Source organism: Carassius gibelio, chromosome A23 (assembly GCF_023724105.1).
Source record: "Carassius gibelio isolate Cgi1373 ecotype wild population from Czech Republic chromosome A23, carGib1.2-hapl.c, whole genome shotgun sequence".
Taxonomy (NCBI): domain Eukaryota; kingdom Metazoa; phylum Chordata; class Actinopteri; order Cypriniformes; family Cyprinidae; genus Carassius; species Carassius gibelio.
In genome coordinates, this window is record NC_068393.1 from 16,987,347 (window position 1) to 17,010,280 (window position 22,934).

The 22,934-nt window shown below is 37.8% G+C and overlaps 1 protein-coding gene across 1 annotated transcript in view; it reads left to right on the plus strand.

Moving 5' to 3' along the window:
* Nucleotides 1–22,934, plus strand: part of pex14 (peroxisomal biogenesis factor 14) — a 68,960-nt gene that overhangs the window by 37,032 nt on the left and 8,994 nt on the right. Inside the window, exons 4-7 of the mRNA XM_052540517.1 lie at nt 2,399–2,518; nt 6,343–6,428; nt 9,357–9,459; nt 15,079–15,176. Of these exons, the coding sequence (XP_052396477.1) occupies nt 2,399–2,518; nt 6,343–6,428; nt 9,357–9,459; nt 15,079–15,176 (407 nt within the window). The remainder of the gene's footprint in view (nt 1–2,398; nt 2,519–6,342; nt 6,429–9,356; nt 9,460–15,078; nt 15,177–22,934) is intronic.

Sequence of the window (22,934 nt, forward strand, 5' to 3'; positions counted from 1 at the left end):
GCATGTGGAATAGAGTAGTCAATGCCCAAGGGGATATCTCCAGTAAACAGAGCAAGAGCGCGCGTGAGAGAGACTAAATATGCAACGACAGACTTGACACACTCCAGTCTACTGTGGACAAACACAGGTCAGAGGGAGTGTGTGTATGTTTGTTGTAGGATACAGTAGATTTATTAAATTGATGTGTAACTTAAAGTTTAATAGAAACTGGAGCCTTTTTAAACCATTGGCTCTAAATGGAGATGTTAAAGCATTTTGGTTTTATGTGCCTATTGTAGAGGAAGCCCATAATGTTTTCCCACTTTTATGCCTTCATTAAATGTCAAAGTAAGTACATTCGACTAACAGGCTTTTTCCGTTTCTGTCTTTCTTTTCCCAGTATTTCTACAGTCTCTTGTTGCTGTCTACTACATTGCCGCTCTGTTTAGGCCAGGAAATAAACCAGCTTTTTTCCACAAAGGGAAATATTAATATTAGATTTTTTTTTTTCCCCTCTCCTGTCATTTCCATCAGAGACCTCTGTGCAATTTAATCACCACTAAAATCATTAAAAAAGATCTGAAGATTAAATTATATTGGCATTTGCAAAATTATGTAATACATTTACATTACAATGAAGAAATTAAAATAATGCATTTTATCCGTCTGGGGTTCCGCTGAGCTCTACCTGGGGAAATATAGCAGGAGGAAATGGACAGGCTCTGTTCTTGAGATCTGACTGTAATGGAGAGGAGCTCAGAGCTTTGGACCTCCAAAGCTGCTTCTCCTGGTATATGTCTGCCGCCTATAGTGCTATTAACCTAGTTTAGCAAGAGTTTTAACATTTAGATCTATTTGCAGGTTGCAAAGGAGAGTCAAGGACACACTTCCACTTAATATCACCACTGTTGCAGCACGGTTTTCCTAGTACTTTCTGGAGAATTCAGACACTTTCATTCAGTAGAATTGTGGCTTCAATCTTGTGAGTGACAAGGGACTGATTCCTGAGTTCTCAGAGATGAAAAAGTTACAAATAATTTTGGTACAGTCGGTTCAGGTTTCATGAAGAAATGTTTTAAAAATAGAGAAAACATACAGCGAGCGGCAGTTGTGTGGACGGAAATCCCTTGTTGATGTCAGAGGAGAATGGGCAGACTGGTTAAAGATGATAGAAAGGCAACAGTAACTCAAATAGCCACTTGTTACATCCAAGGTATGCAGAATACCATCTCTGAACACACAACACGTCAAACCCTAAAGCAGATGGGCTACAGCAGCAGAAGACCAAACAGGGTGCTGCTCCTGTCAGCTAAGAATGGGAAACAGAGGCTACGATTCGCACAGGCTCACCAAAATTGGACTGTGACGAGAGGGACGGAGCGAGGCCGGTGGAGTTAATGAGAGTGCGCGACATCTGCGCCACTCACCGCTCTCAAGTCTCATGAAGGAGCTCCAGAAGGATAAAAGGAGGAGTGTCAACAGTGTTGTACAAGAGAGGATCAGGCCTGGATTTTATTTCGTGTTTTGGTTCTGTTTGTGTGTGGCAGTCATCCGTGAGATGCTGTTGCGCAATTTTGTGTTTATTTTTATTTATTGTGTTTAAGTTTTGTTTGAATGTTCGCCAGTTTCCGCCTCCTCCTTCCCGTGACAACGAACTTTGTTACATTGGTGAGTGGCGGAGGTGTCGCACATTCTCATTAACTTCAACGGCCTCACTCCATTTGCATGGGTCTCGGCCCCGCCCCTCTCTTCTCATGGACGATAGAAGATTGGAAAAATGTTGCCTGGTCTGATAAGTTTCGACTTCTGCTGCAACATTCAGATGGTAGGGTCAGAATTTGGGGTAAAGAACATGAAAGCATGGATTCATCCTTCCTTATCTCAATGGTTCAGGCTGGAGGTGGTGTAATAGTGTGGGGGATATTTTCTTTGCACACTTTGGGCCCCTTAGTACCAATTGAGCATTCTTTAAACGTCACAGCCTTACCTGATTATTGTTGCTGACCATGTCCATCCATTTATGACTACAATGTACCCATCTTCTGATGGCTACTTCCATCAGGATAATGCACCATGTTACAAAGCTCAAATCATCTCAGGCTGGTTTCTTTGACATGATAATGAATTCACTTAACTCAAATGACCTACAAAGTCACCAGATCTCGATCCAATAGAGTAGCTTTGGGATGTGGTGGAACGGAAGATTTGCTTCATGGATGTGCAGCCGACAAATCTGCAGTAACTTTGTGATGCTATCATGTCAATATAGACCAAAATCTCTGAAGAATGTTTCCAACACCAACGCCAGTGAGCGTATATATAACATTTATAAATTACTAAAACTTTACTTGTTTTTTTTATGTTTTGTAAATATCTTCAGTTGATGTGTTCAATGTCATTCCACCTTCTCTCCATGTAGGTCTGACTGATGAGGAGGTTGATCTGGCTATCGAGCGTGCCGGTAGTACTGAGGAACCACTGACTGTTGCCGTACCCAGACCTGCACACCTCGTTCACCCTGTTCCACTCGCCCCATACAGTGAGTATTACCACAATTGTTTTTACTTGGATAGGTGGTCTACCCTATAACCCCTCCACTTGCCCACCCGCTGTATGTTTCTGCAGCCCATGCGCTTAAACATGACTCATCTAGACTAGTAGATTTTCTTTACCAAACGGTGCGTGGCTATGTTAAATGAGTCCTCCAATCTCCTCTGTGTTCCCATAATCCTGTTTAAACCTTCACCCGTACATCAATTCGAAACAGGCCAACTGCGTGGAACACCTTGAAATATCATGCTGAAAATCTATTAGTGTCCAAACATTACTATTATCTTAGACAAGTGGTTTTAAAAGGAAATGGGTGGCATTGAGCATCCAGTTTGCGTAGGCACATAATTAATTCTGGCACGGCCTTGCGATATGATGTCCGCACGGTTACGACGATCTCTGGTTGGTTGTACCGCTGAGGGCCTTTCTGCAGCCTGTATCTTTATTACCTCCGCGGGTTATGAGCTCCAAGCCGGCTGCTGATTCACCAATCCTGAATGAAGTTCGCATAATGCTTAACCTGTATGACAATGATTTCAGATGTATTCCACCCTCATTTATTGCCCCCCTGTCCTTGACTCCCCACCATCTCACGTTTTGTAATGAAAGCAATGTTGATGGGATGGCCATGTAGTTAGGCTTCAGCCCCACTAGAGTGGGGGGTTTTATATCAAAACGGCTATGAGAGATTGGCATAATGAGGGGAGAGTAAGGAGATCTTCGCGGAGGTCAGGTTGGAAAGAGGGGGTCCCTCTCTTTCATGTCCTTGTCATGCGGACAATATGTCTGGACCCGCATCCATCTCTGTCGAAGTAATGGATACTCTGATCTCTATTTTCAAGTAGAAGAAGGACAGTAGGGCCTTTTCTGAACCCAATAAATTTGAACAGAGATTGGGAATAAGGGGAATGGATGCCATGCTTACACCTTAAGTGACCAATTAAAAAGCAGGAGTGGAAAGTGGAGGTGGAGGGGGCTACCCACGTGGAAGAAGGACCTCTGTTTGGACCTCAAGTTGAAGTAGGAGATGGGTCACGGCCGCCGGCCAAACTCAAGGACTCTGAAATCACCCAGACTGCCATCATGCATGTTCTGCACACCCTGCTTCCGCAGGGACACTTCAGTAATGTTTACCATTGATACAAAAAGTAATGTTGTCAGAAATTCTCTAAATAGAAGTTTTTAAAGTACTTTCTGGTGTAGAATGTCACCTTCATTTAGCAGAACTAAGCTTCAGTCTTTAGTGACAAGGCACTGATTTTCTGAGTATTTCCTAGGAGAAGAAAGGTTAAAAGTGTGGAAATAAAAGTTAATTGACCTCAGAATTATTTTGGAGTAATCGGTTTTCTTCTTAAAATATGGAAAATCATCTAAACTAAAACTAACTAATGATTTCCTTTCAATTTGTGTTAAAGAGTAATGGATACTTTATATATGAAACTATATATAAACTTTATTTTTTATGTACTGCTATGTCTGCTTTATTTTAATCAAGACTTTAAACATGGTCACATGGTGTAGGAGTTCAATTTCAATTCAATTCAAGTTTATTTGTATAGCGCTTTTTACAAAATAAATCGTTACAAAGCAACTTTACAGAAAATTATGTTTCTACAATATTTAGTAGTAGCTAGTAGTTTGTGCACATTTGACAGGATAATTGTATAAGATCATTTATTAAAAGAAAATCAAATTATACATTTGTGTATAGAAACGTCTAGTGATCTAGTGTAAAATGTGCTTTTTCTTTTTATTAACTATTAATTATTAAAAATTGTAGAACATATTTTGTTTCATGTCTCAATAATCGGTGCCATAATTTATTTGGGTCTCCCTAATATACCTCTAATACAATAAATCAGATAAAAACTGCTTGTTCAGTTACACATAAAGAAGATGAAAAAGTACTACTGCTTTGCTAGTCCAGCCTGTGTATTTGTATTCAGTAGAGCAGATTCAAACAAATTACAGTAACACACCTGTTCCGCAGACCTCGACTATGTTACAAAATGGAGCATTTTGTATCTGACATGTTGACCTGCCAGAGCCAGGCTTGCTTTAATTACTTCTCTGTTTGGTGTGCAGTTAAACATTTGCATGATAATTTCTCCCTCCTTTCTGTTGGCTGAGCCTTGCCAGGTTGCCTCAGCGTGAGTTGAAACGGCTGCTCTTGCTTTCAGAAGCTGGTTAAAGTCTTAAAGCTAAAGTGTATTTTTTCTCTCTCTCTCTCTCTCTTTTTCTCATGTCAATGCTTAATATGCCAAGAGTAAGTAAGCCATTATTAAGTTGTTCGTCTGAAAAGGCACTTTTAAAACATTGCTTGTTTGTTTGATTGTCCTGACCAGCCTGGCACATTGGCTCAACCGTAAGTTTGGGGTGGGACTATCTATTTAGTTTTTTGAGTTTTTTCTTAATTCCAATGAGCTAATTGTTCTTTTCATGTCATTTAAGTGGTTCAGCATTTGATTTTTGGTCATCATGCTGCTCCAAATGGTGATGCATGTTAAATACCTTTAAAGCAGAGCATTCTGTCAGGTCTGGCTCCCAAAGAGAAGCATTTTTTTTTTTTCTTTGTTTTCGAATCTGAACTGTTTTTTTTTTTTTTTTTGCCTTCTGCCAGGTCAACTGTCTCTCTCTGAGAATGAGTGTGAGGGGTGAAGAGGGATCTTTGATGTGGGCTTTCATTTCCTGATAGTACTCGTTGTTGTTCTGCGACATTCACATCTCATCTCACCACTAGTGAGCGCTTGTGCGAGGTCTGAGCCGAAACCGTACTCAGAGTCATTTTCAACTGTTCTCATTTCCATTTCTTCAAGATCACAAATACCTTGAACAGAGTACTTTTTCCTCTCAAATACTGTAATCGGGAGTTTCCGTTATGCTCAGTCATAGCTGATGACATTTCTGTTTTACAGTAATGTGGTACTTAATCTAAAAGTTCAGATCTAGTTTACACTTCACATGTAATCAGAATTCGTATATTTTTTCTTTTCCCTCTCCTTCTAGGAACAAGAGCAGCTATTCATATAGACTTATTTAGACTATAAACTTTAGTCATTGATTGTAGGCACCACTACTTTTTTCCCCCAACAGTTTTTTTTAACAGTAGTTTGACATAAACAAAAAAGCTGTGAAGGGGTAGAAGTACAGGCAGTGTGTGGTGTAGTCCCAAGTCTAATAAAGTGTGTGTGTGTATGTGTGTGTGTGTGTAAATGCCACTGTATTTTTCCAGACATTTCACAGTATTCAATTTGCTTTTGGATTTTGTTTCTACCCATTTTGACCAAAAACTAGCAGAGCATAAGATTAGAAATGTTTAATATAAGTAAAATAAGGTAAAAATGAGTAAAGTTGTTTTCATTAAATGAACACAAGCAATAATCATTTTTCATTTATGACCAGCAGTTTTTACCTACATTTTTTTTCATTATTGCTACAGCTTTTTTAATATATGAAAAAATATGAAGGGTCTTCTGTGGAAAATTTTGAGTGACGATTCAAACAAATCAGTGTTTGAATTGAATTGATTCATTAAAACGGGCGCTTTATACCGATTCACAGTACTTATCTGGGTTTACTGGCACCATATTCAGCAAAAAACAAATAAAAAGGCATCCAAGAATGATTTGATGAGTGAATTGCACAAAGATTCTTCTTGTAGTGCTGAATTTGGCCATTGGAATTACTGCATTTCTATACACCACAGTTTGTTACATGTCAAATTAAATATGGCATCTACCAGAAGTCCCACAACAGCTTTTCCGTGAGTTGGACTAATAGATGGCCTTGTTGTATTTGTGTGTATCTCTGCAGGTCCCTCAGGTTACAGATGGAGAGACTACAGTGCCCTGGCCGTCGTCCTGGCAGGAATGGCCTTTGGCTTCCATCATCTCTACCGGGTGCGTGTCGAAGTGCCACCAATAGCCTATTTCTCAAAATGTGTTTATTATTCTGAGAACTCAAGCTTTTCCCAGCATTTCTACTTTTGTATGTGTTTTTTACATTGATGATGTAAATCGCTGTGGTTACAGTGTATCGTCATCGGAATGAGCTCATCTCAACCCCTAGATCTTTCTGTTTTCCCTTTCGGAAAAACCCCATATGCAGTGCTCTTGCTGCTTTCCAGTACTATCACAACATGGGTTTGTACGTGGGCACGGATGGGTGCGAGTAAGGGAGAGACCCTGTTTCTCAGTGACATTAAGCCCACACTGCCCACATGAGCATGTGGACTCCATTACTGTGTTGTATAAGAGAAAGAATAATGAAGCAGTGGCCTTTAAGAGAGCATTTACAATTGTTTGGAACTCCCGTGATGTCATGATTAGGAATGTATGTTTAGCTTCCTAAGCTTCCGTCTGTACTCGGCTACTCCAGGCAATCAGTCCCTCTGCTGCTCTCAGCACAAAGCCAGTAGCCCACATGACAGCTCTTACTAATGTAGTGAGCCAAACCCATGTCATTTTAACAGAAAAAGTCACATTTTCCTTTGACGTGAGTCTGTGTTTTACAATCTGAAACTGTAGCTTCAGTACTTAAAGTGATGTTTTGAGAATGTGACTTCAACTCTCATTTTTAGAGAGTAGTGAGTGAACTTTCATTTTCACTCATTCTCATAACTGGTCCTTGCTCAGGAAGTCATTACTGTTACTATTCCTATTTCATTGTTGCTATCATTATTTGAACAAACCCTAATCCTAGTTAAGGGTTTGTTTAAATAGTAATAAACCTGAAGTATTACATTTGTAGTTTACTAACACATTAGATTGATTAATAGTGACAGTAAAGACTTTGATGTTCTTTCAATAAAATCTAATAAACATTGTACTTTGGAACTTTCTATTAATCAAAGAATACTGGGGGGGAAAATTATGAATAGTTTCTAATACTAATTGTTGTTAGTGTCTAGTTGTTTTTAGTTATTTCACAAAATCACTGTTTTTACTGTACTGTATTTAGGATCAAATAAGTGCATCATTGGTGAGCATAAGAGACTTCTTTTAAAAATATTACAACAATTAATTTCATTTAAAAAAACATTAAGTCTTACCAACCCTAAACTTTTGAATGATAGTATGAACCACAAGCAAATTTACTAAAAGACTATATAAGATTTTTGCTTGGCAGAAAATAAAATGGGAATGATTAGTGATGACAGTATAATAGAGACCTCTTTGCAACATACAAAAAGCACTCCAAACTCAACCAAGTTCGCGACGCCACCGTTCACAATACTCTTAGCATTATTAAATAGATTTTTGTGCATGCAAACGACACTCGCATTTTCTTTAAAAATGCAAAAATGTCCTTCTTTTTACTCTCTTTAACTCTTTTGCTCGCTTGTTTCTCACTTTCGTTCTTTGAGCGATCACACAGTTTGTGGTTCTCCAGTCCCCCGCTTGCGTCTCTGCTGTTCGGAGGATGTGTGCCCGTGGCTGGAGGTGCTGTTCCCTGGTGCGAGAGCTCTCACTGCTGTCATGTCAAAGGAACGGCTCACCGGTGCCACCATATGCCCCGGCCTCCTCCACCACTTTATTCATGCTATAGAGCACATTGTAAACAGTGCTCACAGCAGCTCTCTTATTAACTTCCCCTGGTGTTGACACTCATTCTGATTTTTTTCAACTTAAAAGTGTTTATTACTTACGCCGGTGTCAACAACGGTTGCGCCGCTGTGAAAACCTGTTAAGGCCAACTGTTTTCCAGACGGAGAGCCTGCACACACACATTACACTTTCCAGCACCCTGCTATTCACCAAATGCCATATTAATCTCCTCATCTATGTGCTGTATGTTTGTCTGGGGAAACAAATCGACGTGTGCATTTGGAAATAAAACTGTGATGGCATGAGAACCAGTCAGCAGCTACTGGGAGCGCTAGCCATCTGACCTTTGCTGCTTATTCTCAGTGTCTGGAGATGTTGTTCTACAAGACTTAAACTCTGACAAGCAATTGTCCTTAGAAGGTGACATGTTCAAATGGAGAAGCCAGCCTGTGGGCTAAAAGACTTAATGATGATGAACCCAGATGCCCTGATGCTTAATTCTTGGCCTCTGTGTCAGCCATTGAGACAAATTGCTCTGGATGAAGTGAGGAAACCACAAGACTTTTGAGAGGGATTCAAAAAACAAAAGGTCTTGTTTTTTTTCAGCATGAATGCAGGCCTATTAATCATAATTCATATAATGATGTTTTATCTGCTGTTGCCAAACACAGTACTGAATGTGATGCTGTGAAATCAAGCTCAAGAACTAGCATTGTTAGAATTTTTCCCTTCTTTTTTTCTTCTCCCACATCCTCGTTTAATATCATATTGTACTGATACACTGTAAGCTTTAATAAAACAAGCTGTCTTTATCCAGCCTCTCTCAAATTTAGCTTTAACAAGTATGTTTCATTCAAATGAATCACTTCTATTCAGTTTCAAAAAGGATTGAGACAGTTTTTGAATTTGTAGTTGTATTTTTTGTACATTTATTTTGCTCAAGATTAACACCTAATTGTGATCATTATTAGAATAGCATTTTAGAATAATTTCTGAAGGAACGTGTGATGCCTAAGACTGGAGTAATAACTGCTAATAATTCACAGAAATTATTTATTTAAAATAGTTTCTTATCAAACATGTTGTACAGCTCTCAAAAACTCAATCACGAGAGTTTATGAATATAAGAAGCCTTCAGTGAGGGTTTGACTATGCTAACACTAATAGATCAGCCCTTTGTCTATTTTTTGACGTGTAGCAACAGAGCGTGTCCTGGTCCGCTGGCCTGTTTTCCCTGTTCCTGAGTGGAATTCTAATAGCGTGCCGTGTTTTTAATTGCAGAAATACATCCTTCCCCTCATTAAGGGCAGCAAAGAGGACAAGAAGCATCTGCAGCGGATCGAGAGCAACATCGCGGAAATGAGTGGCACGCTGACACAGACAGGTGAAGATTAATATCTTCATCACTTTTTCCTCCTTAACATTTTCCTTCATTTATCTGTCGCCAAAATCTGCTCACATTTTACAAATGACGGTCCTGTCATTTTGCTTTAATTTGAAATTGCTTGTTTACTGTCAGCTCAGCTTCTATTAATTACGTTTCGCTGAAAAGCTCTTAACCTCAGAATATTAATGAGGGGAAGAGGAATGACAGCGTTTCTTTTTTTTTTTTTGGTCTTAACTGCATGGCAAGAAAGTTCATTTTAATTTTCGGCGTGGTGGTGTGGCTCTCCGGTTGGGCCCCGAACACGATGGTGATTAAGTGTGTGGTGACAGGTGTGTCTCCCGCATTGGACAGGTGAGGAATCTCCGCTAGTCTGTCAGAGAGGGATGCCTCTCCTCTCTCCTCCTCCTCTCTTTACCGACTACGCAGGCGGTGTAATTAAACATCCCGGCAACCATGAAAGCGGGACACTTCCCGAAGAAACTTTGTCTCGTTAGTGCCACATTCTGCTTGCAGCTGGGTGGCTCCTTCTGTGTAAATGACAATTCACTCTTGCAATGTTTAATTTATTTATTTATTCTAAAGAAAGAAAATGCAGGATAAATGATGCAGTTTATTTTATTACAGTTTTCATAAAGAAAGACTCTGATATTTGTCTGGTTAAGGTTTTGTTCTAAACCTCTAAACTTTCACATTTCATTTGAACTGAATTACTTCTCATGAAACTGTAAGGGATTTTTTAGAGTTGTTCCGATTCCGATACTAGTATCGGAAATATCTCCGATACCACAACAAATTCTGGCATCGGCGAGTACATGAACCCATATACCGATCCGATACCATTTTCTTAAAAAAGACCTAGTTATGACCGCAAGCTTTGCCTAACCGCTGCACGGTTCTTCTTCGCTGCTCAAAATGCATTGAAAACACAGGAAGTTGTGCTGTGTTGCCACAAGCAACCCCTGTTTAGAGCAGCGAAGAAGAAATGAAAACGCGTTAGCAGCCCTTATCTATATATGACTGGATCACTCATCACATTCTAAACTGCCAAAAGACAGTGAAGCCGCTACTATATTATAGATCAGTGGTTAGCAGTATGTCTCTGTAGTACCGGTAGTTACAGACTCTCGAGTATATTCAGTACCGGCAACTGCGTTCAGTCGCTTCCGTGTAAGTCAAAGCGCAGGGCTCCAGACAGTAGCCGAATATATACTAGTGTCTGTGAATATTAAACTGCAAAATACTATTTAAATATTACTCCCGCAAAATCTACATCTCTGTGGGTGACTGGCACAGATGCGCGAGAGCTCGCTGTTTTGTAGTCTCTGCTGTGTGTCATGAGGACACGAACGCATAAACCGTCACTTCATGAGAATTTACCGTTTCATTTGAGAATACTGTCATATCATAAACACAGACACTCAAAGATCTTCATGGCAGCCCATTAAAATAAATGTTTGGTTTACATGAGTAAATTGACAATATATAAAGCTACTGTTGTAGCCTACAGTAATAATAATACGTCTCTATAATAATAATAATTATGCCTAGATGGTTGCTTGTTTTTTACTTGTTTTGTTGTAAAGAGATTATCTGATTAATAGATCTTTTTTTTATATTCCTAGACTTATTTGTTGCAGTTTTTTTATACAGTTATATTGTAAAACTTAAATACCTTTTTTAGTTTGCGGTGTTAGATTTTTGGCTGCATATGCATATGCAAGTTCTTTTTTGCATATGAAAATAAATAATACTGTCAAATTCATGTTAGATAATAAAAATACTGTAATAAATACAGTAGTTCACCATGTATTTGTTCATGTTTTATTGAGGGATCTGTCTGAAGCACACCATAAAAAGAATTCTAGCAATTTACACAGGGCTAGTAGTATATACAGCTGTATATACAGATACACACCCAGGTATCGGATCAGTACTCGGTATCGGCCGATACCCTGAGCCCAGGTATCGGAATCGGTATCGGGAAGAGAAAAAGGGTATCGGAACATCTCTAGGATTTTTAGTGAATAATTTCAGAGATAGCTGTGCTTTTTTATTATTTAAAAAAAATCTATTTGTAATGTTTATTGAAAAAAATAATATGTGACTAGAATATTCGCTATTCAAGTTCAAGCTATTCGAGAAGACACGTTTGACAAGTTTAATGCTGAAATGCAATTGGTTTTTATATATATATATGTGTGTGTGTGTGTGTGTGTGTGTGTGTGTGTATCCAAAGTGACTTATGGATAAAAGCGTCTGCTAAATGAATAAATGTAAATATATATGTGTATGTGTATATATATACATGTATGTATGTGTATATATATATATATATATATATATATATCTATATATATATATATATATATATATATATATATATATATATATATATATATATCCTGTATTTCTAGGTGGCATGCATTTATTTTTATTTTTAGGCATGCAAGTTCATTTTAATTTTATAAAGCAGTGTTTCCTGAAGTGCCACAGTAAAACCTATATGATCATTCATATGATAATTTTGAATATTATTTTCACTTGTAAATTTTCAGTCTAAATTGAGTGTAATGAGTAAAAGTGCCCAGTACTGTTAAAAAAAAAATCCCTCCCCCAGCTGGCTAAACATATTTCTGCTATGTTAAGCATTTCGTTTCAGCCTAGCTGAATACCATGTACACATTTGAATTTTGAAAATTGTTTATATACGCAGTCCATAAAGGTGTAACAATACATGCAAAGCAGGTATTCTTGCCATATAATAGACAAAAAACTTTGTCATTTATGAAGTACACTTGGCATTTAGCCATATTAATATTTGCCTTATAAAACCATGGAAATGATCTGGATCTATGCATGGATTTCTGGTCTCAGCGTAGTCTTCTGTTATGCATATAGTATTGTTTTCAATATCCCGGAGATCAAAATAAGCAAATTTGAGGCATATAGGGTAAAGGTGAGTGATTTTAGTCAACTGCATTTTTTGAATTACATTGCCCATTGCCCAGTTTTTGGTTTGGGGAGGATTACTGAAAGGCCAGTCGATTGTGAGCATTGCGTGCAAGCTTGATGTGGGTTTCTTTATCTGATTATCAAATGAGCCTCTTCATTGGCATTTTGGTTCATATATGCAAAAAAAAAAAACCTTCCTTTGCCTGTCTGGCCTCATTTTGTTTGGTTTTTAGCAGGATTCCTGTTTTGTTTAGTGTCGAATTCAAATTCAGATGATAAGTACTTGTATTGTTCCGGACTGAAGCTGCTTTTCATATTTCCTTTGTGAAACACTTGTTCCTGAGAATCTTTTTTTTTTTTTTTTTAGCTCTCTCTCCCTCCTTCCCTCTGCCTCTCTGTCGTTTTCCCCTGGAAGAGCCGTACCTACCCCCAGTCACTCAGTCAGTCACACCGCTGATCTAATTTGCTGTGGCTGCAGTAGCCAAGTTGCTATTGCAGTTAATGACTGTTTCAGTTAACAGTTTGGGAGAGGGTTGCAATTACGGAGTGAATTTCCCCCTCTTCTCACAACGTTGAGTTATAGCAAGTGACTGCCGCTCTTTTTGCTCCAATTGCCCGCACTCCTTTGTTAAAAGTTCATGTATTTCTCTAGTGCAAGTGCATTGGAATGCTGTATTCCTTTGAATATGGCTCCATTACTCCTGCAGTCTTTAAATTAGTATAGGCCTTGACTCCCATTATGATTTCCCAACAACTTTCCACACACAATTAATGAACAGGTCTTGGAAGCATTTTGTCACATGCACACACTCACGCTCATGCCGGCTGTATTGGAATTGTGCAAGCTGCTTGATCTCTTTGTCTAAAGAGAGCATATTGGTGACCAGCTGGCCATTAAAGGCTCAGACAGGCCCGGACATATGCAGTGTACATTATATTGAGATATTTACTGAATAATTTACGCTATACACACTGTCTGCCTCCTCACAGCAGCTGCAAAGCCACTTGTAGGATCTCAGATTCAGCCAATTGTTTTCTCCAAGAGATCGTTTATGGAAACCCGAGCCACACTAAATGGAGGCATTATTTCTTGTGTTTTGAGTATGAAGTGAGTGTTTGTGGGTTTAGAGGTCTGGTGCAGTTGCTGCTCGTTCTCAGTGTAAAATGGTTCGAATTGCTGTTGACGTAGGCTGTGGATGGTATTCCTGTTTTATTTTGGCTTTATTTCAGACCTTTTAACTATTTTATTCGTAGTTATAGTTAACATAAACATAAAACCCATAATAAACATGATATAAACATGATTTCTAATCGTGTCCCCTTTTGGAAGGCCAAACAAAGTAGTTTTGCTTTCACAGTGAAATACGGCATGGCGGTGGCGCCAACAATACTACAATGAGAATAAAAGGTACGCATTATTTCTTTTCTTGAACATCTGGGCGGAGTTATGCAAATCTTCTGACATAGTGATGTAGATATGTGGGGGCGTGTTAGAACGAGCCGTTTTAGGGGGTTGTGGATGAGTCTTAACTTTTACAAAGAATATCTCTTTGGATTTGAGACTTTAGTCTTTGCAACTTCACAGATCTTTTTTATGCATTAAGAGATTGTAACACTCCAGAGAGAAAGGAAAAATTTAACTCACATCCTATGACCCCTTTAATAGTTTGGAGCAACATGAGGATAAATAAAGGCAGAATTGAATATATTTTCAGAGAAAGCTAACAAATCGTATTTCAGATTTCTTGTTAATACTAATGCACTAATCTGAAAAGACAAGTTTGTACCATCATTATTATTCAGCAAGGACAATTTCCGTGTCTGTTATTTTGTAAGTAGTCACCTAATGAGACAGACGAAGCCTGTGAGAGAAAGGAACATGTAACAGCTCTTAAGCAGAAAGTGGAAAGGCTGTTTCTATGAAAGGAGAGCCCTAGAACTGTGCGCCAGAGAGCCAACAGTCGGCAGCTAATAATATCTGCTGATGTTAATCTAATTAGAGTTGATTTAACACTTTACAGAGCATGATTTATAGAGGCGTTTATTGGTTTTCTGTAACATAATCAGTTTGGAAACTTAATGCATTGTTTGGGAATGCATGTGTGACTGGAAACAGGGGGAGAGCAACTTGTGCTCTGGGTTATTTGAAATGATACCCCCATTAATAACACCAACTCTGGCCCTGCTAGGGCTGTTTTTCTTGAGCTTTCTCTAATCCTCGGGACCAGCACAATCTGACAATAATTCAGTCTTCAGAGAGGGAGGAAAATGAGCTGTATTTAGTAAGATTAGTGAGGACAGTAGTCTAGCCCTCCTGCCTCCCAAATGAGCAGGGGGTTTTTTCCATCTTGTTGATTGTTTGGAGAGTTCTATAGAGCCAGCGTTTCAAACCCATGCTAATGGAGGTTAAGAGACCCTGATATGATATGAGAGCAGACGCAGGTGATTAATCTTGTACAAATAGAGGTGTCTTATATTACTGATTGAGCTGAAGGCTAAATCAAAGAGAAAACCACTGCATGTTAATTGTCGGTAATGCTTTCAAACAAACCGATACGTCGGTTTGCACTGGATCTTGACTAAAGCTGCCGTTTCTTTGCTCGTGAAGTTCTGGTAATTGTTTTGGGTGTAGTCTTATCTTCATTTTTGTGTTTTTGGATGCAGTCACCCAGTTGCAGATGACCCTGGCTTCAGTGCAGGAGCTGCTGGTAGAGCAACAGAAGAAAATACAGGAGCTGACACAAGAGCTGGCTAACTCACAGGTAATCACGCGACACTTGCCACAATGGTGAACGGGAGGAAGAAAACTATAATGATGTAAATTCCGTCATCATTTACTCACGCTCGTTTCATGTTGTTCTAAACTCATAAGGCTTTCTTTCCTCTATGGACCACAAAAAAAGATATTTCACAGAAAATTCAGCATTCTCTTTTTGGTGATAGACAATAGTCCATATTACTTCTTAGGTAGTGTTACACCTAGGTATCTTCTCTTAGAAATCTTAAAGATCTAATGAAGTCAAACAATATTTATATTTGAATAACAAGGCAAAATTTAAGTCGTGGTTTACTGAAAATCTTCCCCTTTAACTTTATTAAATTCAAATAACATGCAGCAAGGAATAATGATTCAGGTTTGACGTCAATAAGACACAAAAACTTGTCATTTGACATAATTAATGTTAAACCTGGTTTGTTTATTTTTGAATTAAATGTAAGTGCAAATGAGATTGGAGAGATGCAGTATACAAAGTATCCAGTAAATAATGCCTTTATGTCTTTTCTTCTCACATAAAGCCTGTTGTATCTACATTTGTTAAAAAAAGGATTTGGAACAGAATGAGGTGACGTAAATGAAATCACTTTGTTTTGGGTGAGCTAACCCTTTACAGTTTGTCAGGTAGTGCTGTAGTTGCACATAAGTGTCCATTTGTGAAACAAAGCAACATTTTGGTTTGATTCAACAGAAGTGACTAATACAATCTGAACATTCCTCCGGTTTCTGACATTCCTGTTACATACTATATGTAGGGAAAGAATGTGATCGAAAACATTTTTGTCAGTGTTTTTTGTTGTATAGACATCATCAGAGAACATAATTCCTTGTGCATTACGTAAGCACTATTAAACTGCGTAATCAACAGGTCAGAAATGCAGAATTTGCCTTTCATCCTCTGAAATTCCTTAGATATAGAGAGTGCGGTTACTGTAAAACTTGAAAAGAAAGCATCGAGAAAAAAATAAAACCTAAAGGAATTTTTTTTATCTACAATGGTTGCATTCCTCCCTGGTTATATCATTTCTCTCAGAGATATTATGAATGATAGTCTTCACTTGTTTTGTTGATCTGTTGAGTTTAAATGCAGCCTCCAGTGTGCATTTTCCTAAGGTTCTTTGCTGTGCTCTTGTTTCAGGGGCGCAGCCTCTATAAAACAAGGCCACTTTGAGTTTAAAACAACACAGGGCATTTTTCAGTGGCACTGAGACTGATCCCTCATCCTGATGTAAATATTAGTGGTGACAGAACTCATATGCTGCTGAGAAGAGAAAAATGAGCAGGATAAGGCATGTCATGGGAGCTCTATAAAGAACGTGTACAACCATCTCCAGAGCACTCAAGCAAGCCATCCAGGGACAGGATGTGACCCCACGCTGATCTCTCCTGTATCTGTCATTTGATTTCTGCTGATTTCATCTGGGCTGAAACCTCATTTAACCCCCACCCATACTGCAACTAGAACAGATGGTATGATTTTCTTAGAGGCCTGTCAATTAAAGAATTACGAAGGAAACTTTTATTGTTCATAAATAATGCTTGGGAATGTTGCCTGTACAGTTAGTTTGTATATATGTTGTGTATTGTTCATAATTAATAGCTTTTAAATTTAGCTGGTTTATGAAGCTGCAGGGCTGTGTAAGGGAGGATTTTTATCACAGGTGGCAGCACATAAACCGTAAATCACAGGTTAAAAGTGTTAACATATATAAATATGTAAGTAGTAATATATTAATATGAATAATTTTATTATAATATACACTAATTTTTAAATGTGAAACAAATGTACTTATGAGAATAATACATATTATTAGTTATTTGAAGTAGTAATTATGTACATTATGAAGTTATTATAGTAAATATGTAGAATATAGTCATTTATATTGGTTAAAAAATGTTTGGTTTTCAATTTTGAGAAACTAACAAAAGCTAAATGAATGGATGAATACATTTTCTATAATATAAATATTTTTTAAATGTGGAACAGTTACAAATTAAAAAGTTTAATATAATATTATATGTAGCTATTCTTATTGGTTTTCACTTTTGAGAAACATTAACAAAAGCTCATTTATTTATTTATTTGTACTACTATGCCACACAACCCACAGTAATAAGAATAAGGAGTGCGCAGAAAGATACAGAATTCATCTTTGTTGTTTGTCTGTTGTGGCAGTTCTGATTTTGTTGTCTTTATCACATGCTAATTTAATGCATTATGATGTCATTATCTTTCACAAGAATGCTCATGATGATACAGCCTTCAAATCTTTTCTGAAGACACGTGTTTATTATCTATAAAGAAAAGTCATCTGAGGGAAATCGCCTGCTGAAAACACATTGCCATACCTCAGAAAGTGAAACGCTCAAACATTGTTTCTTACGATACTCCGATAAATCATTTCGTAACGGGCTCCAAAAAGCGCTTTGGAATCACAACTGAGGGTGTGTTTTATGTCCACAGCTTGTTTAGCGCATGGGTGTTTTACTGAAGCATCTGGATCCCGTAGGAAAACATATGCAAACACATCTGGCCTGAAATTGAAGTGAAAATATGAATCTCTCACCCTCAAGTTTGCAAGAATTGCAGACTCACCACAACGTTTTCCCCTCCAACATCCTTCCGTCACCCTGTAGAAGTTTGTCATCTATAAACTGAATTGCCAAATAATCTTCAGTTTACCTCTTCTGTTAAAGAGACTCGCCTCCACTAGTTCCAGAAAAACATTGATCTATTGTTCAAAACACTTAAGGTCATCACCCACACAGCTGCTCTAAGTCAAGTAAAAATGGCTAAAATTCTCTGTCAAATTCTAGATTAAATTAAAAAGCTTCATTTGTCATGAGTGCCCTGCCGGAAAGCAGCAGTGTGTATAAAGTACACTTCACATCTAAATGCCCATTAAACAAATCTTAAACTCTACTTTGCGCTGACATCTACTAACATTTTGTTTTGAGAAATGCGGGGCCCTGTTGTCTAGAGCCATATGGGAAGTTCGGGAAATTATTTTCAGGTTCAGAGCATGAAATTAAAGACACGTGTGGCGCCTTTTGGCTGTGCATCATTGTCATTGTGTGGTTTTCTGAGTTGCCTATTTGGGGTTCTAAACTCTGTGTAGAATGCACAAAGCAAATGTCTATATAACCTGAAACACATGGAGACTGCTGTTTCCTCAGCTGCCATGTAAACATTTTTATACTGTATATCTATATATTTCCAAAGCCACACAAATAAAGTATATTCTGTGTTATGAGGGACTATTTCTCATTAGTAGTCACTCAAACTCTGGCTATGTTTGTGCTCATAGTTTAACATTTTCTTTTCATGTCATTGGCTATATACTTTGTATTTCCTCAGTGCTCACCTGATTAAATTTACTTGTGCTCACCTGAAGCTGTTATTCAAATGGCCATTGATGAAGTCTTTGTCGACTGATTAAGAAAGTCGGTTGGAACTTCTAGAGAAGTCTTTGTACTGACTAAAGCACTTTATCAGGCAATACAAATCATTACACTTTAGTTTCAATAGTCGACATATTTTTATATATTTAAAATTTATTTGTATCCATTTTAAATGGATAGTTCACCCAAAAATCTAAATGGTCTTTTACTCACGCTCATATTGTTCCAAACCTGTATGACTTTCTTTTGTAGAACTTCTTTTTGTCCATACAATGGGAGAATGTTCATTTTTTTTAATGAACTTTCCCTTTAAAAGCAGAATCTGCATTTTTCTGCATCTGATATTTTCAGAGCTAATTCTCTGTGGAATGGATTTAAATATGGTCAAATGTATTAGAGTTGTGGTAGTCTGATGTATTTGCTTATTTCTGGCTATTTTGAGATTATCAGCAAGTGTTTAACTGCCAGTTTGGTCAGTTTCAAAACTGCTTTGTCAGCTTTATATTTTTTTTAGTGTTAGTAAAGTTTCAGCCAGTTTAAGTACAACCCATTTGCCATCAGTTAACTGTATTGTGAAGAAAAATGTGTATCTTTCAAATTCAATTTAAGAGCTCTTATTTTTAAGCAAAAGCAGCTTGTTCACCTTGATAATATATAATACTGAATAACAGGCAGAATGTTGCATCTCATTCTCCACATATATAAAGCATTATCCTCTTGACTGGATGAGTTTGAATACAATGATAGCTGTTTTTATTAGTGGCTGCTCCTGGAAGATTAGGAGTGCTTCGATTTTTTTTTTTCGCCTTCCACCACAGAATGCCCAGCCACTGGGAAAGTGAATAAACCGGCTCAAATAAATTGTACTAGTGTTTTCACCAGAAAACACTCCCTTGGGATTTATTTTCAAGCTGATTCCACCATAAATATACATGCATTAAGCCGAGGAAAAAACACATCAGAGAGGGTAGCAGTGGATCAATATGCATTCAGACATTTCTTTACTTGCCTTTCTTAATGCTTTTTAACATTATCTGTTGTTAATGTTCTGCAGACATTTGCTTTAATGTATTCCAAGTCAAGTAAGTACATGCATATACCTCTCTGGTACGCTCCACCTCCTTAAATAATTACCCAGACTGAGGCAAAGCTTTGTTCACACTTAAGAGGGTGACAGACCCCGATCACACTGCACTGACCCCTCTGACTGGAAGATTGCTCTGCAGTCACAGACATGCAGAGAAAGGCCTTTAGCAGCAATTAAACGGTCATCACTAAATGTGTGCGTGCGCGTTCGGCTCCTGAAATGAAGAATTGCAACCGTGGAACTTTAAACACCACCGGCTGAGAGATTCTTTGTAGCCTCTGTTAAAATATTATTTAGATTTTATGTCCGCGCAGTGTAAGCTAAGCCTCAGAAGCAATTATTTTTTTTCCCCGTTACAAAGTTAAAATAAGCAAGAGGTACATTCCACCCTTATTATACTGTGTGCCGTAGGGAGTGTGGGCTTTAGATGGCCATAATGAGGTGAGGCCTGTAATAAGAGTGTCTTCACCAGGCCTAATGCGCTTTGATTGGATCAGATGTGGCCTCTTCCAAAAAGGTGCACTTATCTGAGGGCTTTAGGAGCAGAAAGAAGTCAAAACCTCTATCCCTCCCCAGCCCTCGCTGTAAATGAGTCTGATACTTTTTTTTTTTTTTTTTGGATATGATTCAATTAATTTACTTTAGATTTAATTACACATTGAAAAGTCCAAGTTATCCCTCTCCTCTCGATAGGGGGTCTCTACTTTCTAACTAGCTATCCCCAGTGACCCTGATATTCTTAATTACACTTTTATTTTCCTTTTCCCCCCAGTCCTTTTTTCACTTCCTCTTCCCGCTCTCATTTTTAGCCCCTCAGCAGGCAGAACAAATGGAATGGGGAAGATGTGGACTGTTTGTTTGTGGAATGTTCATAGAGTCAATGGCTCCATGTAGCCGCTTGAGAGCCCGGTTTAATCTGTTAGAACATTTAGAGACCTGAAATAAAAATGTAGAGGTGCTAAAAATCTTTTTCACTGAAGAGGGTTTCTCTTACCAACTGTCTGTCTATTTAAGGAGAAAAATGATGGATGGATTTTTTGGGGCTTTTTTTCTCTTTCTTGAAGTCATTTGCTATTCAAATGTTTGTTGGCCACTTCAATTGGCCATCACTCCCTTCAGCAGTTAGTGATAAGGCTTCTTTTAATGAAAACCTCCCTGACTTAATGAATACTGCCATTGTTGTGCCAGAGACATCTTATCAAACACCTCTGTCCTGCTCAAATCAGCAGTCTGCAATATGGAAAAATATGTAAAAATGGCATGATTAATTCCCATAACCTTTTTTTTTTTAAGATCCTGACCTTCTAAATAGAGAAGGCACAGTGTAACACTTTAGAATAAGGTTCCATTAGTTAATGTTAGTTAATGTATTAATTAACATGAACAAACAATGAATAATACATTTATTACTGTATTTATTAATCTTCGTTAATGTTAGTTAATGAAAATACAGTTATTCATTGTTAGTTAATGGTAATTCACAGTGCATTAACTAATGTTAACAAGCACAACTTTTGATTTAAATAATGCATTAGTAAATGTTGAAATTAACATGAACTAAGACTTATAAATGCTGTAGAAGGGTTGTTCTTGCTTAGTTCATGTTAACGATGTAAGGGAAACAGGTCAATTTAGCTCAAAGGGAATCATTTAAGATTTTAAAGGGAATTTGAACAGAATCACTGTTTCACGGCTGTTCACGGAGACGCGCCTGCGGTTCAGTGAATGAGCCGTTTAACATCAAATCTGCGCTGGATACTAATATCCAAACTATAGTGAAAACACTATCAATTAGCACAGTAACAAGATCGGCAGTTTAAGACATTAACTTGTAAGCACAAAACACAAGATACTTCTCTTTTCAATATGAATAAGGCTTTATTAGATACATCTAAGACATATAAACTAATCGGTAACACTTTAGAATAAGGTTCCATTAGTTAATGTTAGTTAACTACTTTCGTTAACATGAACTAAGCAAGAACAATCCTTCTACAGCATTTATAAGTCTTAGTTCATGTTAATTTCAACATTTACTAATGCATTATTTAAATCAAAAGTTGTGCTTGTTAACATTAGTTAATGCACTGTGTATTACCATGAACTAACAATGAATAACTGTATTTTCATTAACTAACATTAACGAAGATGAATAAATACATTAATAAATGTATTATTCATTGTTTGTTCATGTTAATTAATACATTAACTAACATTAACTAATGGAACCTTATTCTAAAGTGTTACCAACTAATCTAACACATAAACGCACGCACACACACATTCACACAAGTTGCAGGAAGGTCGAAAGTTAGGGAAAGATGAGTTTAAGAGAATGGAAATATGGAATCCCAAGTTAACAGCAATACGTTAAATTGCATAGACATGAACAACCATCAATCACGTAATTAGCGCTCGCATTGAGTTCCTCAATGGGGTTAAAATTATATTAGATACACCAGCACAACAAATATCTGGGAATACGTTGCCTTCATTTGCTGTGAAAGGGACTCCAGTTGAAAGGGGTATCCCGGTGTCGCTGATTTGCTGGAAGTTCAGTTGGCTGAAGTGACGTCTTGGGGAGCCCGTGCTTGGGCGTTGGCTGAAGCTGGAGTTGTGTGGCTGGTTGGAGTTCAAACGCGCAGACGAGGTCGACGTTACAAAACTTAACTCAGAACACGAAACTCTCAAACGGAAAAGAAAAGAAATAAAGTTTGACGAGACTAGGTTGTGTTCCTTCTCATTGTGGCATAGTAGCAGCAGGCAGGCACGCTGGAACCGCGCTCAAAGAACAATGATGACTAACCGCATGGCTAGATGCTACAAGCTAAAGCTAGGTAGCAAAGCTAAAAGCTAAGAGCAGGCATGACTAATAGCATGACTGATAGCACGAACAAGGCTGGAACTAAAAGCAGACATGGCTAATAGCAGCAGCTAGGGACTAAAAGCAGACTAAAAGCGAAATTACATTGTGTCCAAAGTATTTAAACTTCCTTGTTGGCCACCCCTCAAATGTTGCCTTGACCAGTCAGATATGGTCTTGGGTCTGGGGTCATAAATCATTTGTTTATCTTACCAAGCATGTGGTTCTTGCCTCACAGGATCTAATTTTGGACATGATTCCTATAACACAATTATGATAAATTTTACAAATAAATGATTGTCAGGACAATATCAAGCAAGAAAATTCGATTATGTCAATACTAGACATGAATATGTATCCTATAGTTATCAAAAGACATACACAATAAGTGA